General features: G+C 43.5%; 1 protein-coding gene across 1 annotated transcript in view; it reads left to right on the top strand.

Annotated features, from left to right (window-relative positions):
- Window positions 1-22,877, top strand: part of IMPA2 (inositol monophosphatase 2) — a 66,972-nt gene extending 44,095 nt beyond the window's left edge. Inside the window, exons 6-8 of the mRNA XM_037806177.1 lie at window positions 19,019-19,127; window positions 20,430-20,581; window positions 22,342-22,877. Of these exons, the coding sequence (XP_037662105.1) occupies window positions 19,019-19,127; window positions 20,430-20,581; window positions 22,342-22,457 (377 nt within the window). The 3' untranslated portion in view covers window positions 22,458-22,877. The remainder of the gene's footprint in view (window positions 1-19,018; window positions 19,128-20,429; window positions 20,582-22,341) is intronic.
- Window positions 22,878-23,910: the final 1,033 nt, after the last annotated feature.

Below are 23,910 nucleotides of genomic sequence, written 5' to 3'. Positions count from 1 at the left end.
TGTTATGGTTGGAGAAGAGATATTGTATAATTTCAATGTTTTTGAATTTATTGAGACATGTTTCATGACCAAAGATATGGTCTATCCTGAAGAAAGATCCATGTGCACTCAACAAGAATGTGAAATGTTCTATGTATCTGTTGGGTCTGGTTCGTTTAGAGTATTGTTCAGATCTGTATTTCTTTTGTTGACTAGATGTTCTATCCATTTTTGAGAGTGGTGTATTAAAGTTTCCTACTCTTTATGTAACACCATCAATTTCTCCCTTCAAATCTGTTAGTATTTGCTTCATATAGTTTGGATCTCTGCTATTAGATCCATGTATATTTACAATTATTACATCTTATTGTGGAATTGACCCCTTTATCACTATATAATGGCCACCTTTGATCCTCATAACTATTTTTGACTTAAAATCTCCTTTATTTGATATTAGTATGGTTACACCAGCTCTTTTTTGTTATTACTTGCATGATATATTTTTTTCCACTCTTTCACTTTCAGCCTACTTGTATCTTTCAATTTAAGGTGAGTCTCTTGCAGACAGCAGAGTTGGGTTATGCTTTTTGGTCCATTTTGCCAATCTCTGCCTTTTGACTGGAGCGTTTAACCCATTTACATTTTTTTTTTTTTAATCATCATTTTATTGAGATATATTCACATACCACGCAGTCATACAAAACAAATTGTACTTTCGATTGTTTACAGTACCATTACATAGTTGTACATTCATCACCTAAATCAATCCCTGACACCTTCATTAGCACACACACAAAAATAACAAGAATAATAATTAGAGTGAAAAAGAGCAATTGAAGTAAAAAAGAACACTAGGTACCTTTGTCTGTCTGTTTGCTTCCCCTACTTTTCTACACATCGATCCATAAACTAGACAAAGTGGAGTTTGGTCCTTATGGCATTCCCAATCCCACTGTCACCCCTCATAAGCTACATTTTTATACAACTGTCTTCGAGATTCATGGGTTCTGGGTTGTAGTTTAATAGTTTCAGGTATCCACCACCAGCTACCCCAATTCTTTAGAACCTAAAAAAGGTTGTCTAAAGTGTGCGTAAGAGTGCCCACCAGAGTGATCTCTCGGCTCGTTTTGGAATCTCTCTGCCACTGAAGCTTATTTCATTTCCTTTCACATCCCCCTTTTGGTCAAGAAGATGTTCTCCATCCCACGATGCCGGGTATACATTCCTCCCCGGGAGTCATATTCCACGTTGCCAGGGAGATTCACTTCCCTGGGTGTCTGATCCCACGTAGGGGGGAGGGCAGTGATTTCACCTTTCAAGTTGGCTTAGCCAGAGAGAGAGGGCCACATCTGAGCAACAAAGAGGCATTCAGGAGGAGACTCTTAGGCACAAATACAGGGAGGCCTAGCCTCTCCTTTGCAGCAACCGTCTTCCCAAGGGTAAAACTTATGGTAGAGGGCTCAACCCATCAAACCACCAGTCCCCTATGTCTGTGGTCATGTTAGCAACCATGGAGGTGGGGTAGGCGAATACCCCTGCATTCTCCACAGGCTCCTCAAGGGGGCACTACATCGTTTTTTTTTGTTTTGTTTTGTTTTTTTTATCCTTGTTTGTCTTTTTTCTTTTTTTTTTTTTTAACTTTCCCTTCTTTTTTCAAATCAACTGTATGAAAAAAAAAGTTAAAAAGAAAACAAACATACAATAAAAGAACATTTCAAAGAGACCATAGCAAGGGAGTAAGAAAAAGACAACTAACCTAAGATAACTGCTTAACTTCCAACATGTTCCTACTTTACCCCAAGAAAGTTACATACTATAGCAACATTTCAGTGAACTTGTTCCTACTACATCCATCAGAAATTAACAGACCATAGTCATTTCTGGGCATCCCCAGAACGTTAAATAGCTTATCTGTTCTTCTTGGATTATTGTTCCCCCTTCCTTAATTGCTCTCTACTGCTAGTTCCCCTACATTCTACATTATAAACCATTTGTTTTACATTTTTCAAAGTTCACATTAGTGGTAGCATATAATATTTCTCTTTTTGTGCCTGGCTTATTTCGCTCAGCATTATGTCTTCAAGGTTCATCCATGTTGTCATATGTTTCACCAGATCGTTCCTTCTTACTGCCGCGTAGTATTCCATCGTGTGTATATACCACATTTTATTTATCCACTCATCTGTTGATGGACATTTGGGTTGTTTCCATCTCTTGGCAATTGTGAATAATACTGCTATGAACATTGGCGTGCAGATATCTGTTCGTGTCACTGCTTTCCGATCTTCCGGGTATATCCCGAGAAGTGCAATCGCTGGATCGAATGGTAGCTCTATATCTAGTTTTCTAAGGAACTGCCAGACTGACTTCCAGAGTGGCTGAACCATTACGCAGTCCCACCAACAATGAATAAGAGTTCCAATTTCTCCACATCCCCTCCAGCATTTGTAGTTTCCTGTTTGTTTAATGGCAGCCATTCTAACCGGTGTTAGATGGTATCTCATTGTGGTCTTAATTTGCATCTCTCTAATAGCTAGTGAAGCTGAACATTTTTTCATGTGTTTCTTGGCCATTTGTATTTCCTCTTCAGAGAACTGTCTTTTCATATCTTTTGCCCATTTTATAATTGGGCTGTCTGTGCTATTGTCATTGAGTTGTAGGATTTCTTTGTATATGCAAGATATCAGTCTTTTGTCAGATACATGGTTTCCAAAAATTTTTTCCCATTGAGTTGGCTGCCTCTTTACCTTTTTGAGAAATTCCTTTGAGGTGCAGAAACTTCTAAGCTTGAGGAGTTCCCATTTATCTATTTTCTCTTTTGTTGCTTGTGCTTTGGGTGTAAAGTCTAGGAAGTGGCCTCCTAATACAAGGTCTTGAAGATGTTTTCCTACATTATCTTCTAGGAGTTTAATGGTACTTTCTTTTATATTGAGATCTTTGGTCCATTTTGAGTTAATTTTTGTGTAGGGGGTGAGGTAGGGGTCCTCTTTCATTCTTTTGGATATGGATATCCAACTCTCCCAGCCCCATTTGTTGAAAAGACCATTATGGCTCAGTTCGGTGACTTTGGGGGCCTTATCAAAGATCAGTCGCCCATAGATCTGAGGGTCTATCTCTGAATTCTCAATTCGATTCCATTGATCTATATGTCTATCTTTGTGCCAGTACCATGCTGTTTTGGCAACTGTGGCTTTATAATAAGCTTCAAAGTCAGGGAGTGTAAGTCCTCCCACTTCGTTTTTCTTTTTTAAAGTGTCTTTAGCAATTCGAGGCATCTTCCCTTTCCAAATAAATTTGATAACTAGCTTTTCCAAGTCTGCAAAGTAGGTTGTTGGAATTTTGATTGGGATTGCATTGAATCTGTAGATGAGTTTGGGTAGAATTGACATCTTAATGACATTTAGCCTTCCTATCCATGAACATGGAATATTTTTCCATCTTTTAAGGTCCCCTTCTATTTCTTTTAGTAGAGTTATGTAGTTTTCTTTGTATAGGTCTTTTACATCTTTGGTTAAGTTTATTCCTAGGTACTTGATTTTTTTAGTTGCTATTGAAAATGGTATCTTTTTCTTGAGTGTCTCTTCAGTTTGTTCATTTCTAGCATATAGAAACATTACTGACTTATGTGCATTAATCTTGTATCCCGCTACTTTGCTAAATTTGTTTATTAGCTCTAGTAGGTGTATCGTTGATTTCTCAGGGTTTTCTAGATATAAGATCATATCATCTGCAAACAATGACAGTTTTACTTCTTCTTTTCCAATTTGGATGCCTTTTATTTCTTTGTCTTGCCGGATTGCCCTGGCTAGCACTTCCAGCACAATGTTGAATAACAGTGGTGACAGCGGGCATCCTTGTCTTGTTCCTGATCTTAGAGGGAAGGCTTTCAGTCTCTCACCATTGAGTACTATGCTGGCTGTGGGTTTTTCATATATGCTCTTTATCATGTTGAGGAAGTTTCCTTCAATTCCTACCTTTTGAAGTGTTTTTATCAAAAACGGATGTTGGATTTTGTCAAATGCTTTTTCAGCATCTATTGAGATGATCAATTGATTTTTCCCTTTTGAGTTTTTAATGTGTTGTAATACATTGATTGTTTTTCTTATGTGGAACCATCCTTGCATGCCTGGAATGAACCCCACTTGGTCATGGTGTATGATTTTTTTAATGTGTCTTTGGATTCGATTTGCAAGTATTTTGTTGAGGATTTTTGCATCTATATTCATTAGGGAGATTGGCCGGTAGTTTTCCTTTTTTGTAGCATCTTTGCCTGGTTTTGGTATTAGATTGATGTTAGCTTCATAAAATGAATTAGGTAGTGTTCCATTTTTTTCAATGTTTTGAAAGAGTTTGAGTAAGATTGGTGTCAGTTCTTTCTGGAAAGTTTGGTAGAATTCCCCTGTGAAGCCATCTGGCCCTGGGCATTTATTTGTGGGAAGATTTTTGATGACTGATTGGATCTCTTTGCTTGTGATGGGTTGGTTGAGGTCTTCTATTTCTTCTCTGGTCAGTCTAGGTTGTTCATATGTTTCCAGGAAATTGTCCATTTCTTCTACATTATCCAGTTTGTTGCCATACAGTTGTTCATAATATCCTCTTATAATTTTTTTAATTTCTTCAGGATCTGCAGTTATGTCACCTTTTTCATTCATTATTTTGTTTATATGGGTCTTCTCTCTTTTTGATTTTGTCAGTCTAGCTAGGGGCTTGTCAATCTTGTTGATCTTCTCAAAGAACCAACTTTTGGTGATATTTATCCTTTCTATTGTTTTTTTGTTCTCTATTTCATTTATTTCTGCTTTAATCCTTGTTATTTCTTTTCTTGTACTTGGTTTAGGATTGGTTTGCTGTTCATTTTCTAGCTTCTTCAGTTGATCCATTAGTTCTTTGATTTTGGCTCTTTCTTCCTTTTTAATATATGCGTTTAGTGCTATAAATTTCCCCCTTAGCACTGCTTTTGCTGCATCCCATAGGTTTTGGTATGTTGTGTTCTCATTTTCATTCGTCTCTATATATTTAGCAATTTCTCTTGCTATTTCTTCTTTAACCCACTGATTGTTTAGGAGTGTGTTGTTTAACCTCCAGGGATTTGTGAATTTTCTAAGTCTCTGATGGTTATTGACTTCTAATTGTATTCCATTGTGGTCAGAGAATGTGCTTTGAATAATTTCAATCTTTTTAAATTTATTGAGGCTTGTTTTATGTCCCAGCATATGATCTATTCTGGAGAAAGTTCCGTGAGCACTAGAAAAGTATGTGTATCCTGTTGATTTGGGATGTAATGTCCTGTAGATGTCTGTTAAATCTAATTCATTTATCAGATTGTTTAGGTTTTCAATTTCCTTATTGGTCTTCTGTCTGGTTGATCTATCTATAGGAGAGAGTGATGTGTTGAAGTCTCCCACAGTTATTGTGGAAACATCAGTTGCTTCCTTTAGTTTTGCCAATGTTTCTCTCATGTATTTTGTGGCACCTTGATTGGGTGCATAGACATTTACGATTGTTATTTCTTCTTGCTGAATTGCCCCTTTTATTAGTATGTAGTGGCCTTCTTTGTCTCTCAAAACATCCCTGCATTTGAAGTCTATTTTATCTGAGATTAATATTGCTACACCTGCTTTCTTTTGGCTGTAGCTTGCATGAAATATTTTTTTCCATCCTTTCACTTTCAGTTTCTTTGTGTCCCTGTGTCTAAGATGAGTCTCTTGTATGCAACATATTGATGGTTCATTTTTTTTGATCCATTCTGCGAATCTATATCTTTTAATTGGGGAGTTTAATCCATTTACATTCAACGTTAAAACCGTGAAGGCATTTCTTGAATCGGCCATCTTATCCTTTGGATTATGTTTGCCATATTTTTCCCTCTCTCTATTAATATCCTTTATTGTACCCATACCGAATCTCTTTAGTACTGAACCTTTCTCCAAGTCTCTCTGTCCTGTCTTTGTTTCTCTGTCTGTAGGGCTCCCTTTAGTATCTCCAGTAGGGCAGGTCTCTTGTTAGCAAATTCTCTCAGCATTTCTTTGTCTGTGAAAAATTTAAGCTCTCCCTCAAATTTGAAGGAGAGCTTTGCTGGATAAAGTATTCTTGGCTGGAAATTCCTCTCACTCAGAATTTTAAATATATCGTGCCACTGCCTTCTCGCCTCCATGGTGGCTGCTGAGTAGTCACTACTTAGTCTTATGCTGTTTCCTTTGTATGTGGTGAATTGCTTTTCTCTTGCTGCTTTCAGAACTTGCTCCTTCTCTTCTATGTTTGACAGTGTGATCAGTATATGTCTCGGAGTGGGTTTTTTTGGATTTATTCTATTTGGAGTTCGCTGAGCATTTATGATTTGTGTATTTATGTTGTTTAGAAGATTTGGGAAGTTTTCCCCAACAATTTCTTTGAATACTCTTCCTAGACCTTTACCCTTTTCTTCCCCTTCTGGGACACCAATGAGTCTTATATTCGGACGTTTCATATTATCTATCATATCCCTGAGGTCCATTTCGAGTTTTTCAATTTTTTTCCCCATTCTTTCTTTTATGTTTTCATTTTCCATTCTGTCATCTTCCAGGTCACTGATTCATTGTTCAACTTCCTCTAGTCTTGTACTATGAGTGTCCAGAATCTTTTTAATTTGGTCAACAGTTTCTTTAATTTCCATAAGATCATCCATTTTTTTATTTAGTCTTGCAATGTCTTCTTTATGCTCTTCTAGGGTCTTCTTGATTTCCTTCATATCCCGTACTAGGGTCTCATTGTTCATCTTTAGTTCTTTGAGTAGCTGCTCTAGGTGTGTCTCTTCTGGTCTTTTGATTTGGGTGCTTGGGCTTGGGTTATCCATATCGTCTGGTTTTTTCATATGCTTTATAATTTTCTGTTGTTTTTGGCCTCGTGGCATTTGCTGACCTTGATAGGGTTCTTTTAGGGTTTGTAGACCAGTTGAAGTCCTTATCTCTAATTTATCAGATCTACAGCTTCGTGGAGTACACTTTCTCTAACTAACCAGCAGGTGGCGTCCACGAGCCACCTGTTCTCCACAAGCCAGATCTCCCCTGCTTAGCCTTTTTGGTGAGTGGGGGAGTGAGTCTTGTGGGGCCCAATTGGTGTCCCAAGCTTGCGTGTGTAGTTGGTGTTGCCTGCCCTGTATGTGGGGCGTGTTTCTGGGCAGTCGGGGAGGGGGGGGTGGCCCTAACAATCAAATCTCCCTGATGATCCTAGAGTTTTAAAGCTACTGCAATAGTCTAATCCTTCAGTTCAGTCCTGCCACAGTTTGTCTCTGCCACTGACCCAGAAGTCTTTGGTATTGGCGTATGGCTCCTGAGACTTGCAAGTGGGCCCCTCTTCCAGGCTGTGCACCCCGGGTCCTCTGTTGAGGGATGACTGTGCTATGTCGCAGGTGAGTGCCGTCCCCCCAGGGCAGTTCTGGGCTGCTGGGCTGTGTTGGGAGGCTCCCAGTCTGCTCAAATGATGGCTGAATGGGGCTCTGTTAATTCACACTGCTCCCCCTTCCCAGCTCTGGGACATTCAGCTGAGGTTGCAGGGAAGGCTAATGTCCATGCCCAGTTTTGTGGTGTGTGCCTGTTATTTGAAGCACTTCCGTCACACTGGGTTGTCTGGGGCAGCTCTGGGCTATGGGGCTGGCGATGGGCAGGAGTGTTTCCTGTCCACCAGGATGGTGGCTGTGAGCGGACACCCCCCTTTTCTTGGGAAGTTGTGTTGTTTAGTGAATTTTCTCAGCCACTGGATTATTGCCTTTTGTCTCAGAGCTCTCTTAGTTCTGCTCTTGACTTGATGTGCCCAAATTTCAATTCTTTGAAGCTTTCTGTATTGAGCTTCTTAGAGTAATTGTTTTAGAAAAAGCAAAAAGGATTTAAAAAAAAAAAAAAAAACTGCCCTCCTCAGAGATCTAATGGGTTATTGAAATGCTAATAGACAAAGCAACCAGGGCCATTAAGGAAAAGTGCCCAGGGCAGAGAGATCAGCCTTGCTTCGGGATTTGCATATGCGCCTCAAGGCCTGATCTCCGCCCTTCCCCTTTCTGTGTTCACCAGAACTCCAAAAATCCTCTGCTTTTATTTTGGAGTTTTTCGTGTTGTTTTTTTTCTATGCCTGTCTCCTCTCTGCTGGGCTGGCTGCTCTCAGAGTCTCTGGTGTCTGGCCTCAGTCTATCTATGGTTGGAGTTTGAATCAGTAGAATGAGTTTCCGGTAAGAGCAGCCACTGCAATTCTCCCTTCTCCTTCCTGGAGCTGACAGCCCCTCCTCCCCCGGGACTGAGCCTGGCAGGGAGGGGCGCGGGTCCCCTGGCCGCAAAAACTTACAGATTTCGCTGATCTCAGCAGTTCCACGTTTTCATGAGTGTTGTATGAAGTATGCCCAAAGACAGATTGCTCTGTGGTGTCCAGTCCACGCAGTTCCTGCCTTTTTACCTACTTTCCTGGAGGAGTAACTAAAACATACAGCTCACCAGTCTGCCATCTTGCCCCGCCTCCTCCCCCATTTACATTTAAAGTCACTACTTGTAATCCAGGACTTTCTGCCATTTTGCTGTTTAGCCTTTGTAAGTCTTATACCTTTTTTGACCCTCAGTTCTTCCATTGATGCCTACTTTTTATTTATTTGATTTTTTATGTGTTGTACTATATTGAGTGCCTTCTCTTTTCTAACTGGACATATTTTTCATATATTTTCCTTGTGGTTACCATGGGTTTAAAATTTAACATCCTTAATATATAACAATCATATTTTGTTTGACACCAACTTGACTTCAGTAGCATATACTTTTTCTATACCCTTCCATTTTCCCCACCACAATTTTTTGTACTTGTTGCCACTTATATCTTTGTACATTGTATAGGACCATTTTTTTTAAAGTCTTTGTCTGGTGTGTCACAGATATGGTCCTCCTAATGGTTCCTAATGTTTTAATCTTCTCCTTTGCCTGGTCCATCACCTCCTATTTCTTTATATGTTTTGTAATCTTTTGTTGAAACCTGGACATTTTTATATTGTAATGTGTTACCACTGAAATTTAGACTCTGAGGCACCTGTTCCTTAAATTTGTATCTAGCTAATATTATGACAGGGCCCTCCTTGAATCCTGAAAGTTAATATAAAAAAAATCAAGGGGAAAAAAAAGCCACTTTCCCAGTCTTTGCAGATTGACCTGTAATCTTTCCCAGTCTTTACAGTTTGACTTGTACAAGTGCTATCCTTCAGGGTTTATCCATAAAATGAGTTTAGAAAATAGCTCCAGACCAAATATAGGGGTCTCCCTGGTCCTTTCTGCACATACGTCTTGTCTTGGGCATGTGCACATGGCTCTAGGAATTCTCCCTTTTACAGGGATATGAATGTCTCCTCTTCCATAGGAAACAGCTTCTTCCTGATCCTGGGCCCTGAACTGTTTGTCCTACAGACAGCCATCCCTTGCTCCAGGCAGCCCAACCTGACAGCTCTCCCATAGCATTCTATAGGAGAGCTCAGGGAGCCACCTTCTACACACGGGGTAAGCTCTAGGACAGATTCTCTAAGACCACCACCAGGGAGACAGATTGGGCCAGACATACATGCTCCCAGTATATGCACAGGTTTACTCTGATCCCTCTGGAACCAGGACCAAGGGTCCACACTAGGAGCGCAGGCTCTGTGCTGAGTTTGAGGGGTGGGTGTGGGACCAGCCAGGGCTCCACATGTTCCTACCAATTTTAAGTAGGCTTTTTGTTGACTCAGCACCTGCTCTGTTACTACAATCCTCTAACTGTCCTCTGGAGCTTTGAGAAAGGTATTTCTGCCAGTTCTTGTTAGTTGTTCAAAGCTTCTGGGGGGTAATGGAGCTCTGAAGCTTCTCACTGCACAGTCTTGATTGGGATGATGGACTTTCTTGGATTTTTTGGTGCTGTTCCCTCCTCCATCATTATCTGGGTCTTCTCAGGCCCTGATTTATGCATATGGTCTTTTAACTTTTGTGGGTTTGCTCCACCCTCTTATATTTGGGATTTTGCTATACCTTGTGGATATAGTTTCTGTGGGTGATGTCTATAGGTTTTTAATTTGCTCTCCTTGTTGCTCTGCTCATTTTTATTGGAGGGAATTTGGAGACATTAAAAAACTATGGTGCTCTTGCACAGGATTCCGATACTGTCCTTCCCCGTCTTCTAAGCAGTACTTATATTTTTAAATTAAATACAATTAAAATTTATTTTCATGTGAGTAACGCTTAATGGTCTTTAAGATGTCTGAAGAAATTAAGACATGTTTGTTAAAATGCACACTGGTGTAGGTGTTGTCAAAAGGAGCTGTACATTCAACAAAACCAATTTGTGCCCATAGGGAATATTTTCCAGACTTTAAAGCACAATTCCCTCTTTCTCCATGAATGCTATTTCAATGCATACAATGACTTTCTGCTGTTTCCTTACGTTGTAAAACTTCTCTGAGACAATGGTGCTCTATAATGCTCTGTAATACAAATATTTCAACTTTGTATTGCTCAACCAGCACAGAGATTTTCAAACTGCTTGAAGTCATGGAATATTTTAAATTAAAAAAAAAAATTAACATAGATTAAGAGCTAAAAATATTATGGTAGATATAGGACAAAATAATAAAATGCAAATTTCATAGTAATTGTGGATAATTAGTCAGAAATAATCATAATATAAGACAATATTAAGTAGATGGGATTGTACTAAATTTTCGCCTTTTTTTTTTTTTTTTTTTACCATGGAGTAAATGAAACAAGTAGAAAGCATTTTGCCTGTAGGTGGCAACATTCAGACATTCTTTTCACTCTGTTCTTGATTTTCTTTGGGAAAAAAATACAGAAAGAATGATCCATTGCAGCTAGAAGAGGAAAGGACTGGATTCAGAAATACCTTTTCACAAATTTAAAAACTGTGGAAAGAAACTCTATTTCACAAAATCACCTGAGAAGCCTGACTTTAAATCTGGGCCCCACCACTTATGAGTTATGTGACCTTGAACAGGTTACTTCAACCTGAAAGCGTCTACTTCCTCATCTCTAAAACAAGGATAGTGACCTAACTCAGTTGCATAGAGGAGGAATGAAATATTGAATGCAGAATGCTTGGCACAGGCCTGTCTGGAGGATTCAAGGGCTCGGTAAATGTGGTTGATAGCTGCTTCCACACTCCTTCATTTCCCTTTGTGAATGAGCCCCACAGAACCCACGGCCCTTACTTTGAAAGTCCCCACCTGGAGGGCACCTGCTCTGTTCCCACATGGGAACTCCACCCAGGGAAATGTCTGCTTGTCCAGGCCCACTCGTCAGGGACTTCCCTGTCCACATACCCAGGGATCATCCCTTCCCTCAGAGAGGGAGGGAGTGCACCTTCATCTCAGAGCATTGTCACTTCTCTAGTGCCCGATTAACAGTAGGTGCTGACCTCCCAGTGGAAACTGTGCAACTTTCTAGTTCCTGGAGGATATCGTCAGTGCCTTCCTTAGTAGCTTCCTGGGGTATTTAAGATACTGGAGCCAGGAAATGTCCTGTATGTAAAGAATTTTTTTCTGTTGATCTTACCTCTCAGAGAGACTATCGCTCTTAAAGGATGTATCCCAGAGTAAAAGGTAATAGTAGGAACTTGAAAATGGTCCAGGATCTGGTATGCCCTGTTGAGGGGGAGGGGGTGGTATAAAATTGAGACAGCTATTTTGCAGGGTAATTTGGCAATATTATCAAAATCTAAAATATGCACACTCTCCACCCAGAAATTCCACTTTCATCCGTCTATCCTGAAAAAATGTTAACATGACTGCATAAACTGATATAGGAGATATTTATTATGGCATAATTTATAATATTAAGCATTGAAAACGTTCACCTATAAGGAAAGGTTAAATAAATTGCAGTCCTTCCATTGAGTGGAATATACTGCAGTCGTTAGGAGAAAGGTAAATTCATATGTACCGATAATGAAAGAAGCACATGATAGATTGTTATATCAAAAGAGCAAGTAACAGGAGATAGTGGAGTGAGAAGCTTCGGGGCCTCCATCCTCCCACAGAATTTTTGAACAACTAACATGAACTGGAAGAAACATCTCTGCAAAGCTCCAGAAAAGAGTCAAAGGACTGCAGTAACAGGGTGAGTGCTGAATCAAGACAAAAGCCACTTAAAAGCAGTAGGATCTCATGGTGCCCTTGCTGTCCCTCCCCCTCCTCGCTCCCCAGCTCTGTGCTGAGCTGGCCCAGGCTCCCAGTGCAGATCCTTGGTCCTGGTTCTGAAGGGAACAGAGTAACCCTCATGTACATACTGGAAGCATGTATGTCTGGTGGTGGCCTGAGAGACTTGCCATCTTAGAACTTGCTCTAAGATGTAGATAGCAGCTCACCCAGCTGTCCTGTGGAACACTGTGGGAGAGCAGTCAAGTCGTGCTGCCTGGGGCAAGGGATTGCTGGCTGTGGGACGTACGGTGCAATGCCTGGGACTGTGAGGAAACTGTTTCCTAGGAGAGAGGGGATATTCCTATCACCCTAAACGGGGGAATTCCTAGGACCACCCATATAAGCCTAAATGATGCATTTCAGAAAGGACCAAGAAGGCCCCTACACTTCAGCCTGAGCTATTCTCTAAACTCATAGTATGGATACACTCTGGGAGGAAAACACTCACACAGTTCAGTCTGTGAAGACTGGGAAAGGCGTTTTCTTTTTTTGGCTCTCCTCCTCCCCTTCCTCCTCCTCCTCCTCCTCTTCTCCATCTTCTTCTTTTTGTTAGCATTCAAGTAAAGCTCTGTCATAATACTAACTGGATACAAGCTTAAGGAACATACACCTCAGTGTCTAAGTTCCAGTGATAACACATTATAATATCAAAATGTCCATGTTTCAAAAAAGGAGTACAAAACATACAAAAAAAAAAAAAAAAACAGGAAGTGATGGCCCAGACAAAGAAGAGTAAAGCACTAGAAACCATCCTAGAGGAGGACCAGAACTGGGACATAGAAGACAAAGACTTTTAAATAATGATCTTAAATATGTTTAAAGAGGCCAAAGGAAAACATAGACAAAAGACTAAAGGAAACCTGGAAACTGGTAGATGAACACAAATTGAATATCAATAGAAAGATGGGAATTATGAAAAGGAACCAAACAGAGCTGAAGGCCACAGTAAAAGAAACTTAACATTCCCTAGTGGGGTTCAACTGAGATTAGAGTTGGCAGAAGAAAGAATCAGTGAACTTGAAAATAAGACAATGGAAATCATCTAGTCTGAGGAGCAGAAAGAGAAAAGAATGGAGGAAAATGAACCTGTGGGACACCATTATGCATACCAATATACTTATTTTGGGAATCCCAAAAGGAGAAGAATGAGAGAAAGAAGCAGAGAAATAGTCAAAGAAGTAATGGCTGAAAACTTCCCAAATTTAATAAAAGACATGAATATACACATCCAAAATGCTCAGCAAACTCTGAAAAGGAAAACCCAAATAGACCCATGCCACAGTTTATTATAATCAAACTGTCAAATGCCAAAAATATAGAGAATTCTGAGAAGCAATGTGTCACATATGAGGAAGATTTAATAAGAGTAAATGCCAATTTCTTATTGGAAACCATGAAGGCAAGAAGGAAGTAGGATGACATATTTAAAGTGCTGACAGCAAAAAAATTATACCGACCAAGAATTCTACATCCAACAAAGCTGTCTTTTAAAAATGAATAAGGGATTAAGAGGAATTATTCTCAGATGACAAAAGCTGAGGAAGTTTGTCACCATTAGACTGGCCCTACAAGAGATGATAAAGGGAATTCTGCAGGTTTAAAGGAAAAGACAGTAGACAACTGACTGAAGCCAATTGAAGAAATAAAGATCTCCAGTAAAGATAATGACGGGTTATATGTAAATACCAGTACTACTGTATTTTTGGTTTGTAATTCCACATTTTACTTCCTACAGGATCTAAAAGGCAAAAAAAATGAAGTGTCATGATAATTCAATGGTTTTGGACCAATAATGTATAATTTTTGACAAGACTACATGAAAGTGGTGCAGGAGGGGTATAGAAACAGTTTGTATATACCATGGAAGTTTGGTTGGTATCAAAGCAAACAAGACTGTTATAGATTTAAAATTAAATTTAAGCCTACGGTAACCACAAAGAAAATATCTGAGACTACGTGAATGTATAAAGACAAATAGTAGAGTACAGGTTACCAAGGGTGAGGGGCAGGGGCAATGGAGGGTTTATGCAAAATGAATACAGGGCTTCTGTTTGGGGTGAAAGTTCTAGAAGTAGATGGTGATGAGGGTACTGCAACACTGGAAATGTGCTTAATCCCACTGCATGCTATGGTTGGTACAGTGGCTTGGAGTATGTACCCTAGAAAAACATGGTCTTAAGGTGTGAATCCTTGTGAATAGGATCTTCTGATGAGATGACTTTGGATAAGGTGTGGCCCAGCTGAATCCAGATGGATCTTAATCCTATTACCAAAGGCCTTATGGGGAAGGCCACAGAGGGAGCAGCCAGAAACTGAAAGTCAGCAGAACCTGGAAGAGAAGACAGAGGCCAGGAGAGGCCACCATGTGCATTGCTTTGTGACAAAGGAGCCCAGGACCAAGGATCACCAGCAGCCAACTCCAGAATGTCACAGTCTTCTGAGAAGAAGCATCACCATAATGGCACCTTGATTTTGGACTTCTCTAGCCTCAAAACCATGAGGCAATAAATTCCCATTATGTAAGCCAGCCTCTTATATGGAATTTGCTTTAGCAGCCAGGAAAGTAAAACACTTGGGAAGGGTTGGGATGGGAAGATTTAAATTGTATATATGTTTCCACAATTAAAAAAGAAGGAGAAAAAGAAAGAGAAACTAAAGAGATATTGACAATTAAACTGAATGGGATCTAAGAATGGAGGAGAAAAGGCTCAAAAGGACATTATTGGGACCTAAGATAAAACAGAATATAGAATGTAAATTAATTTCTTGAACATGATAACTGAACTTAAGGTGATTACGTAAGTGAATATCTTTTTTTCCTAGAAAATGTACACGGAAGTATTATGTGTTCAAGGAGTATAATATGTGCCACCTGCTCTTAAATGTTCAGAAGATAGATAGATAGATGATCGATAGATAGATAGATAGATATAGACAGACATACAGATAGAGCAAAAATAAGTGGCAAAATGTTAAAATTTGTGGATCTAGGTATCTGGGGGAGGAGGGGGTATGTTGGAATTCTCTGTGTGGATTTGTATTATTTTTGACTGTCCTGTTAGTTTAAAATTATTTCAAAATAAAAAAAGTTTAAAATCAATATGATAAGCCCTTAAAAAAGAGCAAGTAACAGAATACCATATAAAATTGCTTTTAAAATACGATGTGTAGGTACATGTGTGGCTGAGTGCAAGATTTTTTTTTTATTGTTTGTTTTTTAATTTTTTCAGGGTAAGATTTAAAGTTAGAAAAGTGAAGAAAAAGAGTGGAACTAGGCAAGATGTCACTGCTGCTCCACTTCCTTTTTCCTCCATGTCCTTCTCTGGGACATTTCATCCTTCTTCCCTGATTTTCCTGTTTAAAATACTATGCAAGCCAACCAATTCCTTTTTTCATCTTAATTCAACAGGCACTCCTTAAAGTACAATATGTTGTTTCAAATGGGCATGTTTCAACAGAAATGTTTATGATTCCAAATTAATTTCTCCCCAAAACAGTGTTGCACGTCATGACTAGTCTAGCAAACAAGATTCTACTCAACCCAAAATTCCTCCAATGAATTTTAAATGCTAATAATTTAATAATTGAACACAAAGCAAAAATGCCCTTCATGTTTGCTTAAATGGTGGTATTTGCGGGGAAGTGTTCATTCATTCAGTGATCCAGTGAGTATTTACTGGTGCCCATCACAGCTGGTCCTGTTCGTGTGAGGGGGGATCCATGATGAACGAGAGATGCCGTAGCTGCTGTCCCAGAACCTGGCACACTCCTGGGACTGGCAAAGGCGAGTCTGGGGGTGAGGGGCACCAAACGCAGCAGGGCAGGCTCAGAGCTTAGAGCCATGGGGAGAGGGTTTGGACGCTGGCCAAGGCTAGGAGAAGCATCTGAAAGACTAAAGCAGGGTTGCGGTATCACCAGAATTCCCTTTGAGAAACAGGCAGGATGGTGGGCATGGAGGGGCTGGATGTGGACAGGTGGAGGCTGAGGGAACCGTGCCCTGTTCAGAGGAGGCAGTGAGGGAGGAGGCATCTGTTTGCATGGACATGGCAGGAGTTTGGTTTTGGAGACATCTAAATGGAGATCCCGATTAGGCAGTTGGCTTTAACCTGGACCTCAGAAGAGGGGTTTGGCCTGAGGATAAGGATTTCAGAGCTCTTGGAAGGAATGACCCAGGAGAAGACTACCTGCAGGTCATGTCTTTGAGGAAGGTGGGCCTTTGAGGAGACTGGGAAGGAGCAGAAAGAGATGTGGCAGAAAAGCTAAGAGAACACGGATGTCTCACAGGCGCCAAGAAGTAGCAGCGCCTTGGGCAGCACTATGATAAAAGGCTTTCTGTAGGGGGAGGGAGATATTTAGCCATAAATGCTAAAGGAGGAACCGACAAGAGGGAGAGGCTCAACATCATGAGCAGGGTCAGAGGTTCATGGATCGGCCATGAGTATGGAGAAGGCAGCAGGGACAGCAGATGGAGTGGTCTTGACCAGAGAGAGGAGCCTTCCCTGAAGACAGCACGGTGGGAGGGAGAGGGTGGGGATGTGTGCTGGGGGCAGGTTGAAGGCTCTGTCCTCTGTGCTCATCGTTCTCTGCTGAGAGTGACGAGGGGGTTGTGGCCATCCAAGGAGAAAGTTTAGCATCGTGGGCAGAGTTGAAGAGCAGGGTGACCCCAGGTCGTTGGGACCTGGGTGAGGGCTGTGCTGGGGGCTTTAGGGACTCAGCAAGCCCAGGGTCTGGGCATCTGCAGGAGCCCTGGGTAGCCCAGTGCTGGTAAGAGAGAAGGCAGGAGTTGGGTGCTCTCTGTTGGCATTCTGCCATGTAGGCACAATGAACAGACAAAAGGGTCAGTGAGCCCATGGGACAGCGGCAAGAGTGTGGTTGAGGAAGTGTGCTTGTGGCTCTACTTGGGCTGTGGGAGCTGATGGTACTGGTCCTTCCTCCAACTTAATCTCACACTTTAGACTCTTCCCTAGTGTTGGAATTGGGTACTACTTGCCCTGCTCTTGTACTTAGCTGCGGTGGGTGATTTTGCATCTCACAAATGGAAAGAAGGGGGATTTGCAAGGCTCAGATGGCCAAGAGTTGAAGGAACATGATGAAATGCAAGAGAAAGCATGTGTATTTGTGAAGGAAATATTGCCAAGATGGAATTAACCAAACCTGAGAAGTAAGGCAGGGATGAACAGAATGGAGCCAGCACTCGGACCACTGAGGAGGAGGCCCCAGGAGGGGGTGCGGTGGCGTGAGGGCCAGGGGTTCCCCCAGGAGGGCTGCTGTGAGAACTCAGGAGGTGGGAGAAATTGAGCAGAGGACGGTCATGCATACACATGGGACCACCACCAGCAGTCTTCGTGTTTTGAATCTTAAGGAGAAGTTTTTCCCAAACACAGGAAAACACTCCACACTGATGCCCACCTCCCACAGGGACAGTCCACACCCTTTGCTGTTGCCACGCTTCCCACCTTATACCGTGAAAGAGATTAAGATATGTGGGTTATTCCTCATTTGCACTCATTTCAGGAGTGGGTATGTTCAGCACACAATTCTCAAGGGAAAACAACTGAACAAAGATGAGCTTCATGCTATGGCCTCAAGAGAGCAACACCTTGATTTCCAGGAGTGGGGGATGATGGGTTGAAATGTTGTTTGTTTTCCTGGAAAATACCATGTCAGCTGGTGGCCAAGCGAGGGTGGGGTTGGGAGGGTGAGTGACTGAAGGGTATGCTGGATCCCACCTTCCGAGGTCCTGGGGAGATTACCACACATACCTGGAACCCCAGCCTCATTGCTGCATGGGCTGCGTGGCTGCCAGATCTCTCAGGTGGTGTCTGGAAACGTGGGGGTGCACCATTAATTCAGCTTTCATGCCCAGTGTATCCGGCAAGGCTGTTTCACACCTCCTGAAGGTATCCTGCTTTGGGGTGGAACAAGCATTTTTCAGAAATTGTTTATAGTATAAAATGAGAACCTCTGATGGAAGGGGGAAATGGGTATAGATGCCATCTGTCTGAGGGGAAGTGGTTTTCTAATGTCCCTCTGGGTCCTAGGGGAGAGGGAACAAGGGAAATAACTTACTATAGTCCATTCTTCCATCCACTTCATGGAGTGGCTTCACTTTTCTTACCTGAACACACCTCAGATGGCTGCATCATGCCTGAGCAGGTTTGAGGAAGTGGGACGCACAAGAAGTGTGGTTGCTGGGGTCTGTGGGAAGCAGGGCAGGCGCCCTGGGTAGGCTTCCCAGCCCTGGGGCCTCCCCTTTGCATCCTGAACAGTAAGCTGAGCTGGACACCTGCTGCTCCACGTTAAAGGGCACCCAGAGCACAGACAGAGGCTTTCTTCTGCATCGGGAAACCTCACTTTCCAAGACAACACTGTCTGACAGTTGCTTTCTCCATAGGGATGGCGTTTCCATCTTTGTGAGCACAGCAGCTAGAGAAAGGTTTTCAAAGCACGTTTATTTGATGAGGCGTTGTTCCCCCCAAATGTTGGGTGTTCCAGTTTGGAGTCATCTTGCTTTTATTTGTGATCTAATGATGGTGATTTCCATAAGCCGCCAAGCTTTTCCAAGTTCTTCGTGCTACTGTATAAGACCAGAGTGTCCCTGGACTCGCTGCTCCCTCTGAAACGATGGTGAAACAGAATTGCAGTGTGATTTTTGTTTTGCTTATCTTTCTTTACTACGTCCTTATGTTTTAGCATAGCTCTCAGAAAAAAAACTTTATTTATAGTATAAATCCCTTAAAAAAAAAAAGATGTTTATTCTGAGAAGGACTAAGAGGCTGCTCTTTGAAGTTCGCTTCAAACTATTCCGTTAGAACCAATGAGCCTTGGTTTTCCGACTATGGGACGTTCTTTTCATTGCAGATCTCGCGAAGGCCTTAGTCTTAACAGAGATCGGTCCCAAGCGCGACCCTGCCACTCTGCGGTTGTTCCTGAGTAACATGGAGTGCCTTCTCCACGCCAAAGCCCATGGGTAAGGACTGTCAATTCCTGGAGCACTCCCTGCCAAAGGGGAAGGTACCGAGTGCATGGTCTTGCTGAGAGCCCCAGGGATTTTAAGCGGGGACGCTCACATTTAAGGGGCAGACGGAGCACGTGTGGTCCGAGCTGAGGCTTCCGATGGCACTAGGTGTAGGAAAGCTGAGGGACAACCACCCCTGCAGATCCTCCCAGTACAGAAGCCTGGGGAGCCAGGGACGTGGAAGTGGATGGGAAGACCGTTTTCCTTTCTGGTCCGCGTTCTAAGATTCCAGGTACCCGATCTCAGCCTTCCAACCAGTGAGTCCTGCACATACTTAAGAGACCCTCATAAATCTACTTAGCTTCAGACAGACCACTGATCCAGTACTGGCATGCCTCTTTTTATTGTGCTTTGCTTTATTGCACTTCGCAGAGATTGCGATTTTTACAAATAGAAGGTCTGTGGCAACCCTGCATGGAGCAAGTCTATCAGTACCATTTTTCCAACAACATGTGCTCACATTGTGTCTCTGTGCCACATTTTGGTAATTCTCACAATATTTCACACTTTTTCATTAGTATTGTATCTATTATGGTGATCTGTGATCAGTGATCTTGGATGTTACTATTGTAATTGCTTTGGGGTGCCATGAACCGCACCCATATAAGATGGCGAACTTAATCGATAAATACTGTGTGTTCTGAAAGCTCCACGGACCGGCCATTCCCCCATCTCTCTCCTTATCCTAGGGCCTCCCTATTCCCTGAGACACAGCAATATTGAAATTAGGCCAAATAATAACCCTACAGTGGCCTCTAAGTGTTCAAGAGGAAGGAAGAGTCGCAAGTCTATCACTTTAAATCACAAGTTAGAAATGACTAAGCTTAGTGAGGAAGGCAGGGCAAAAGTTGAGATGGGCCAAAAGCCAGGCCTCTTATACCAAATAGTTAGCCAAGCTGTGAATGCAAAGGAAAAGTTGTTGAAGGAAATGAAAAGTGCTGCAACATTAGAAACTCAGTTCTTTACTTGCATTGGTCACTTTTCACATGCTCAGTAGCCACAGGCGGCTAAAGGCTTCACGGTGCTGAACTTGGCATCTTTGCAGAAAGCTCTATTAGACAACCTTGCTCAGAACCTAGATTTTTAACGCAGGGATTGTTCGTTGAAACACTGGGCCTCATTTGTAATTTCCAAGGATGCCCAGCAGAAGAGGGTACCCCTGGATGGGGCCACTTGCTCCCCAGTGCCCCTGACTCAGGTACTTGTTCTCTCTGGGGCAGATGATCACTGAACATGCTCTCTGACTCTTTGCAGGGTCCGGGTGATCGGCAGCTCCACCCTGGCCCTTTGCCACCTGGCCTCGGGGGCCGCCGATGCCTATTACCAGTTTGGCCTGCACTGCTGGGACCTGGCAGCTGCCACCGTCATCATCAGAGAGGCAGGTGGCACCGTGATGGACACATCAGGTGAGCCCTCCCGGAGCCCCCCAGGCATGCCACGGAGCAGCAACTGTGTGGAGTGAGGCCTCGAGGGTGGCGTTTTCAGGGTTCCCAAGCGAGATCCGATTCTCCCCCTTCCTCAAGGTCTCCACCAGGCAGAGACCGAGTGTGGGAGTTACCAAAGCAGTGAACCAGACATGTGCCTTCTAGGCATAGAAATGGACGCCAGGATGAGAACATGTTTTCTGGATAATAATATTATCTCTTTACATTCAGCTAAGGTTGGCAGTCTTCAAAAGGCTTTCATTGACCTCCAAACCTCCCGAGAATCCCGTGGGATAGGCAGAGCCAGTGCCATGTTCCCAGATTCATGAATGAGGAAGCTTGAGCTTCCTTAAGGTGAAGAAGCTAGGTCCTGCCCCAGGACCCTGTGGCTCAGAGTTGAATCCCCCCATAGAGAGCACAAGGGTCCTGCTGGGCCGTGGGATGGTGGGTAGAAAGGAAGCCCTTTCCTTCGCTCATGCACATCCAAGCACAGACCCCATAGGGACGTCGGGGACCCCAGCTGTCTGTTCTCGCTGCGAGTCCACTCAGCTTCAGGCAGACCTGAGTCGAGTGTTTCTGAACAACAAATCAAAGCCCAGGAGAATCCCGGGTCTGTCCCATTACCTCCTGACCTGTTAACTGAAACCCCGGGGCTCCCTTAGAAAGACTACAGGAGGTCTTACATAATTTGATTTGTATTTCTCCCATGAAGGGCCTCACTTGAGCTGCCAGAAGGTATTAAATGAAGAGGTGTCATCTGCACTAGGTGGCGAGACTGGGCCAGCCAGTGTCACATCTAAAAGAGGCAGGCGCAGGTTTCCACTGCGCAAGTCCAGTGAGCTTGCTTCCTACGTATAGACCTCAGTGATGCCAGTGGTCCTGCTTCAGCCCCAAACCCCCACCCCAGGGGCATGCAGGCTGTCTCCTTTAGCCCACCACCACCCCTGGGGCATGCAGGCTCTCTTCTTTAGCCCACCACCCGCCCTGGGGCATGCAGACTGTCTCCTTTAGCCCACCACCACCCCTGGGGCATGCAGGCTCTCTTCTTTAGCCCACCACCCACCCTGGGGCATGCAGACTGTCTCCTTTAACCCCAACTGCCAGGTACATGCAGGCTGTATCTTCTTTGCCCCCACCCAGGAAATGCAAGTTCTCTCCCTTACTGTGTCCCCCTCTGCTCCTCAGAAATGCAGGCTTTATCCTCTACCACCCCTCCCCCAGGGACACACAAGGCTCTATCTTATGCACCCTCCACACCCAGGAATGCAGCTCTCTTTACCCCCACCCCGAACTCTGAGTGTGCCCCACAGAGCAGCCGCTAGGGATCCCTGGGGCATGTCAGAAGGGCAGAGTCCAGCACCCCACCCCAGACCTGTTGAATCAGAACCTTCATTTTCACAAGAGCCACAGGTAATTCACATGCATGTTGATGTTTGAGGAGGAGCTGCTGCAGTCTTCTGAATTTCAATCCTGAATGCAGAACTGCAAACCAGGCACCCTCCCAGCGCAGCCTCTGAGCCTCCCGGGTGGTCCTTGCCCGCGCCCACTGGGGTAAAGCAGATGGGGAAGCCCTGATCCGTCCCTTTGAGCAGCTTGACTTCTGGACCCCACTGTTCATCAGGGTCCCTGGGACCGCAGAATGGCTGGACGAGCTTCATTTCCCTTCCCGTCTGTGCATGTGATGAATGTGCCCCAGCCCTGTGCGGTGACCCGGGCGTCTGTCTCCCCCATCTCGTCCCCAGGCGGACCGCTCGATCTCATGTCCTGCCGCGTAGTTGCTGCTGGCACCCAAGAAATGGCGATGCTCATAGCTCAGGCCTTGCAAACCATTAACTGTGGGCGGGACGATGAGAAGTGAGAAGGAGCCAGCCACCAAAAGAGAAATGCTCACCTGGCCGCGAGCCATCTTTCTGCAAATATCGAAGTTCCAGGATTCCTTGGGATGCGTTTACGGGCTTGTGCTCGCTGTCAGGTGTTTCACGCGCTCCTCGGTGGCTCTTTCCAAACCCGCGCCTCTTTGACCTGGATATGGTGTTTGCTGGTTTCCCTCTGTGATCTCACGTAGCCTTATTCAGGTTGGTACAAGTTCTTCTGCCGGGGCCAAAACCGAAGTCTCACATGACATGTGCTGATAATCCACTCTTTCTTTCTCTCTCTCCCCAGAAGGCAAATCTCAGGTAATAAGACTTTATAAAACTTTAGAACTGCTGATAAAGTGAATTCATTCTCAGGCCCTTCCCCCATGGTACTTCAGAATGTAATAAATCAAAATTACACACCCTGCGGATCTGTTTCCTGCCCCAACAACAGGCAAATCCCTGGCGGTGGGGAGACCCAGGCTCTCCAGGAAGGTTTGCATGTTAAAACCCAAAGCTGACAATGTTCCTTGTCTATCTGCTGCTTCGATAAGCCCTGAGAAAACCATCTGGGTCATTATTGTCATAATATTTAAATACACGCTATGGGACAGACTGAAGAAAAATGCAAAGCTCAAAGACAGATCTCTGAAGTACTGTTGTTTGGTGACCAGCTCATGAGGAGAAACTGTAAAGTATCTCCTGGGCCTTTTTCTGTGTCTTTAGGAGGCGGAGTTGTATATAAGAATAATTCTGAGCGGAACATGAACTGGCTGCTAGGTATGTTTGCTGAAGTTTAAGCCAGAAGGGAAAGTCAGGCTTGGGACAAAGGGAGACTTCCAACCCGCTCTTAACTCTTTCTCTCACAGTCCTAATTTTTCATTCCTAATTTAATACCAACAACAACAAACAGAGTATTTGGAAGTTTCCCTGATGCTTGCTTTCCCTGGCTGTGACACCTCAACCTCGGGGTCAGACCATGCAACACCCCCCAGTCCCTTTCACCAGCCCGTGCCCCTGGAGAGTCTTTGGTCACTGGGCCTCCATGGCCTGTGAGCCCCTCCCCTGGCCTGCTGGCCTGCAACAGGCCTGTTCCCATTCACAGGGAGCCCTCCCAGGCCATCTGCTTTGGGGATAAGTTACCCAAACACCTTGCCTCTATGTCCCCTTTGGGTTATTTTTTGATGCATTTGCTATCTAAAGGAAGGAATTCTTTTTCTGAGCTGAAATGGAGGGGCCAGGTGAACCCAGTAAGCACACAATTCAAGGACCCAGCGTGTTGAGACTCTGGTCCCCTTGGGACTTAAGGCTCTTCCTCTAATGAACCTTGGTGCCCGGCTATGCAAACCAGATCTCCGGTTTTGATTGCCTGCCGTGAAACATTCAGGCTGCAAAGCGGGGTCCCCAGGTTTCAGGTCCTCCCACCGCCCTGACCTCAGGTCTCCTCTACACCAT

Source organism: Choloepus didactylus, chromosome 16, assembly GCF_015220235.1.
Source record: "Choloepus didactylus isolate mChoDid1 chromosome 16, mChoDid1.pri, whole genome shotgun sequence".
In the NCBI taxonomy this organism is placed as follows: Eukaryota; Metazoa; Chordata; class Mammalia; order Pilosa; family Megalonychidae; genus Choloepus; species Choloepus didactylus.
Note: the sequence above shows the minus strand (reverse complement) of the source record. Positions and strands in the feature narration are given on the sequence as shown.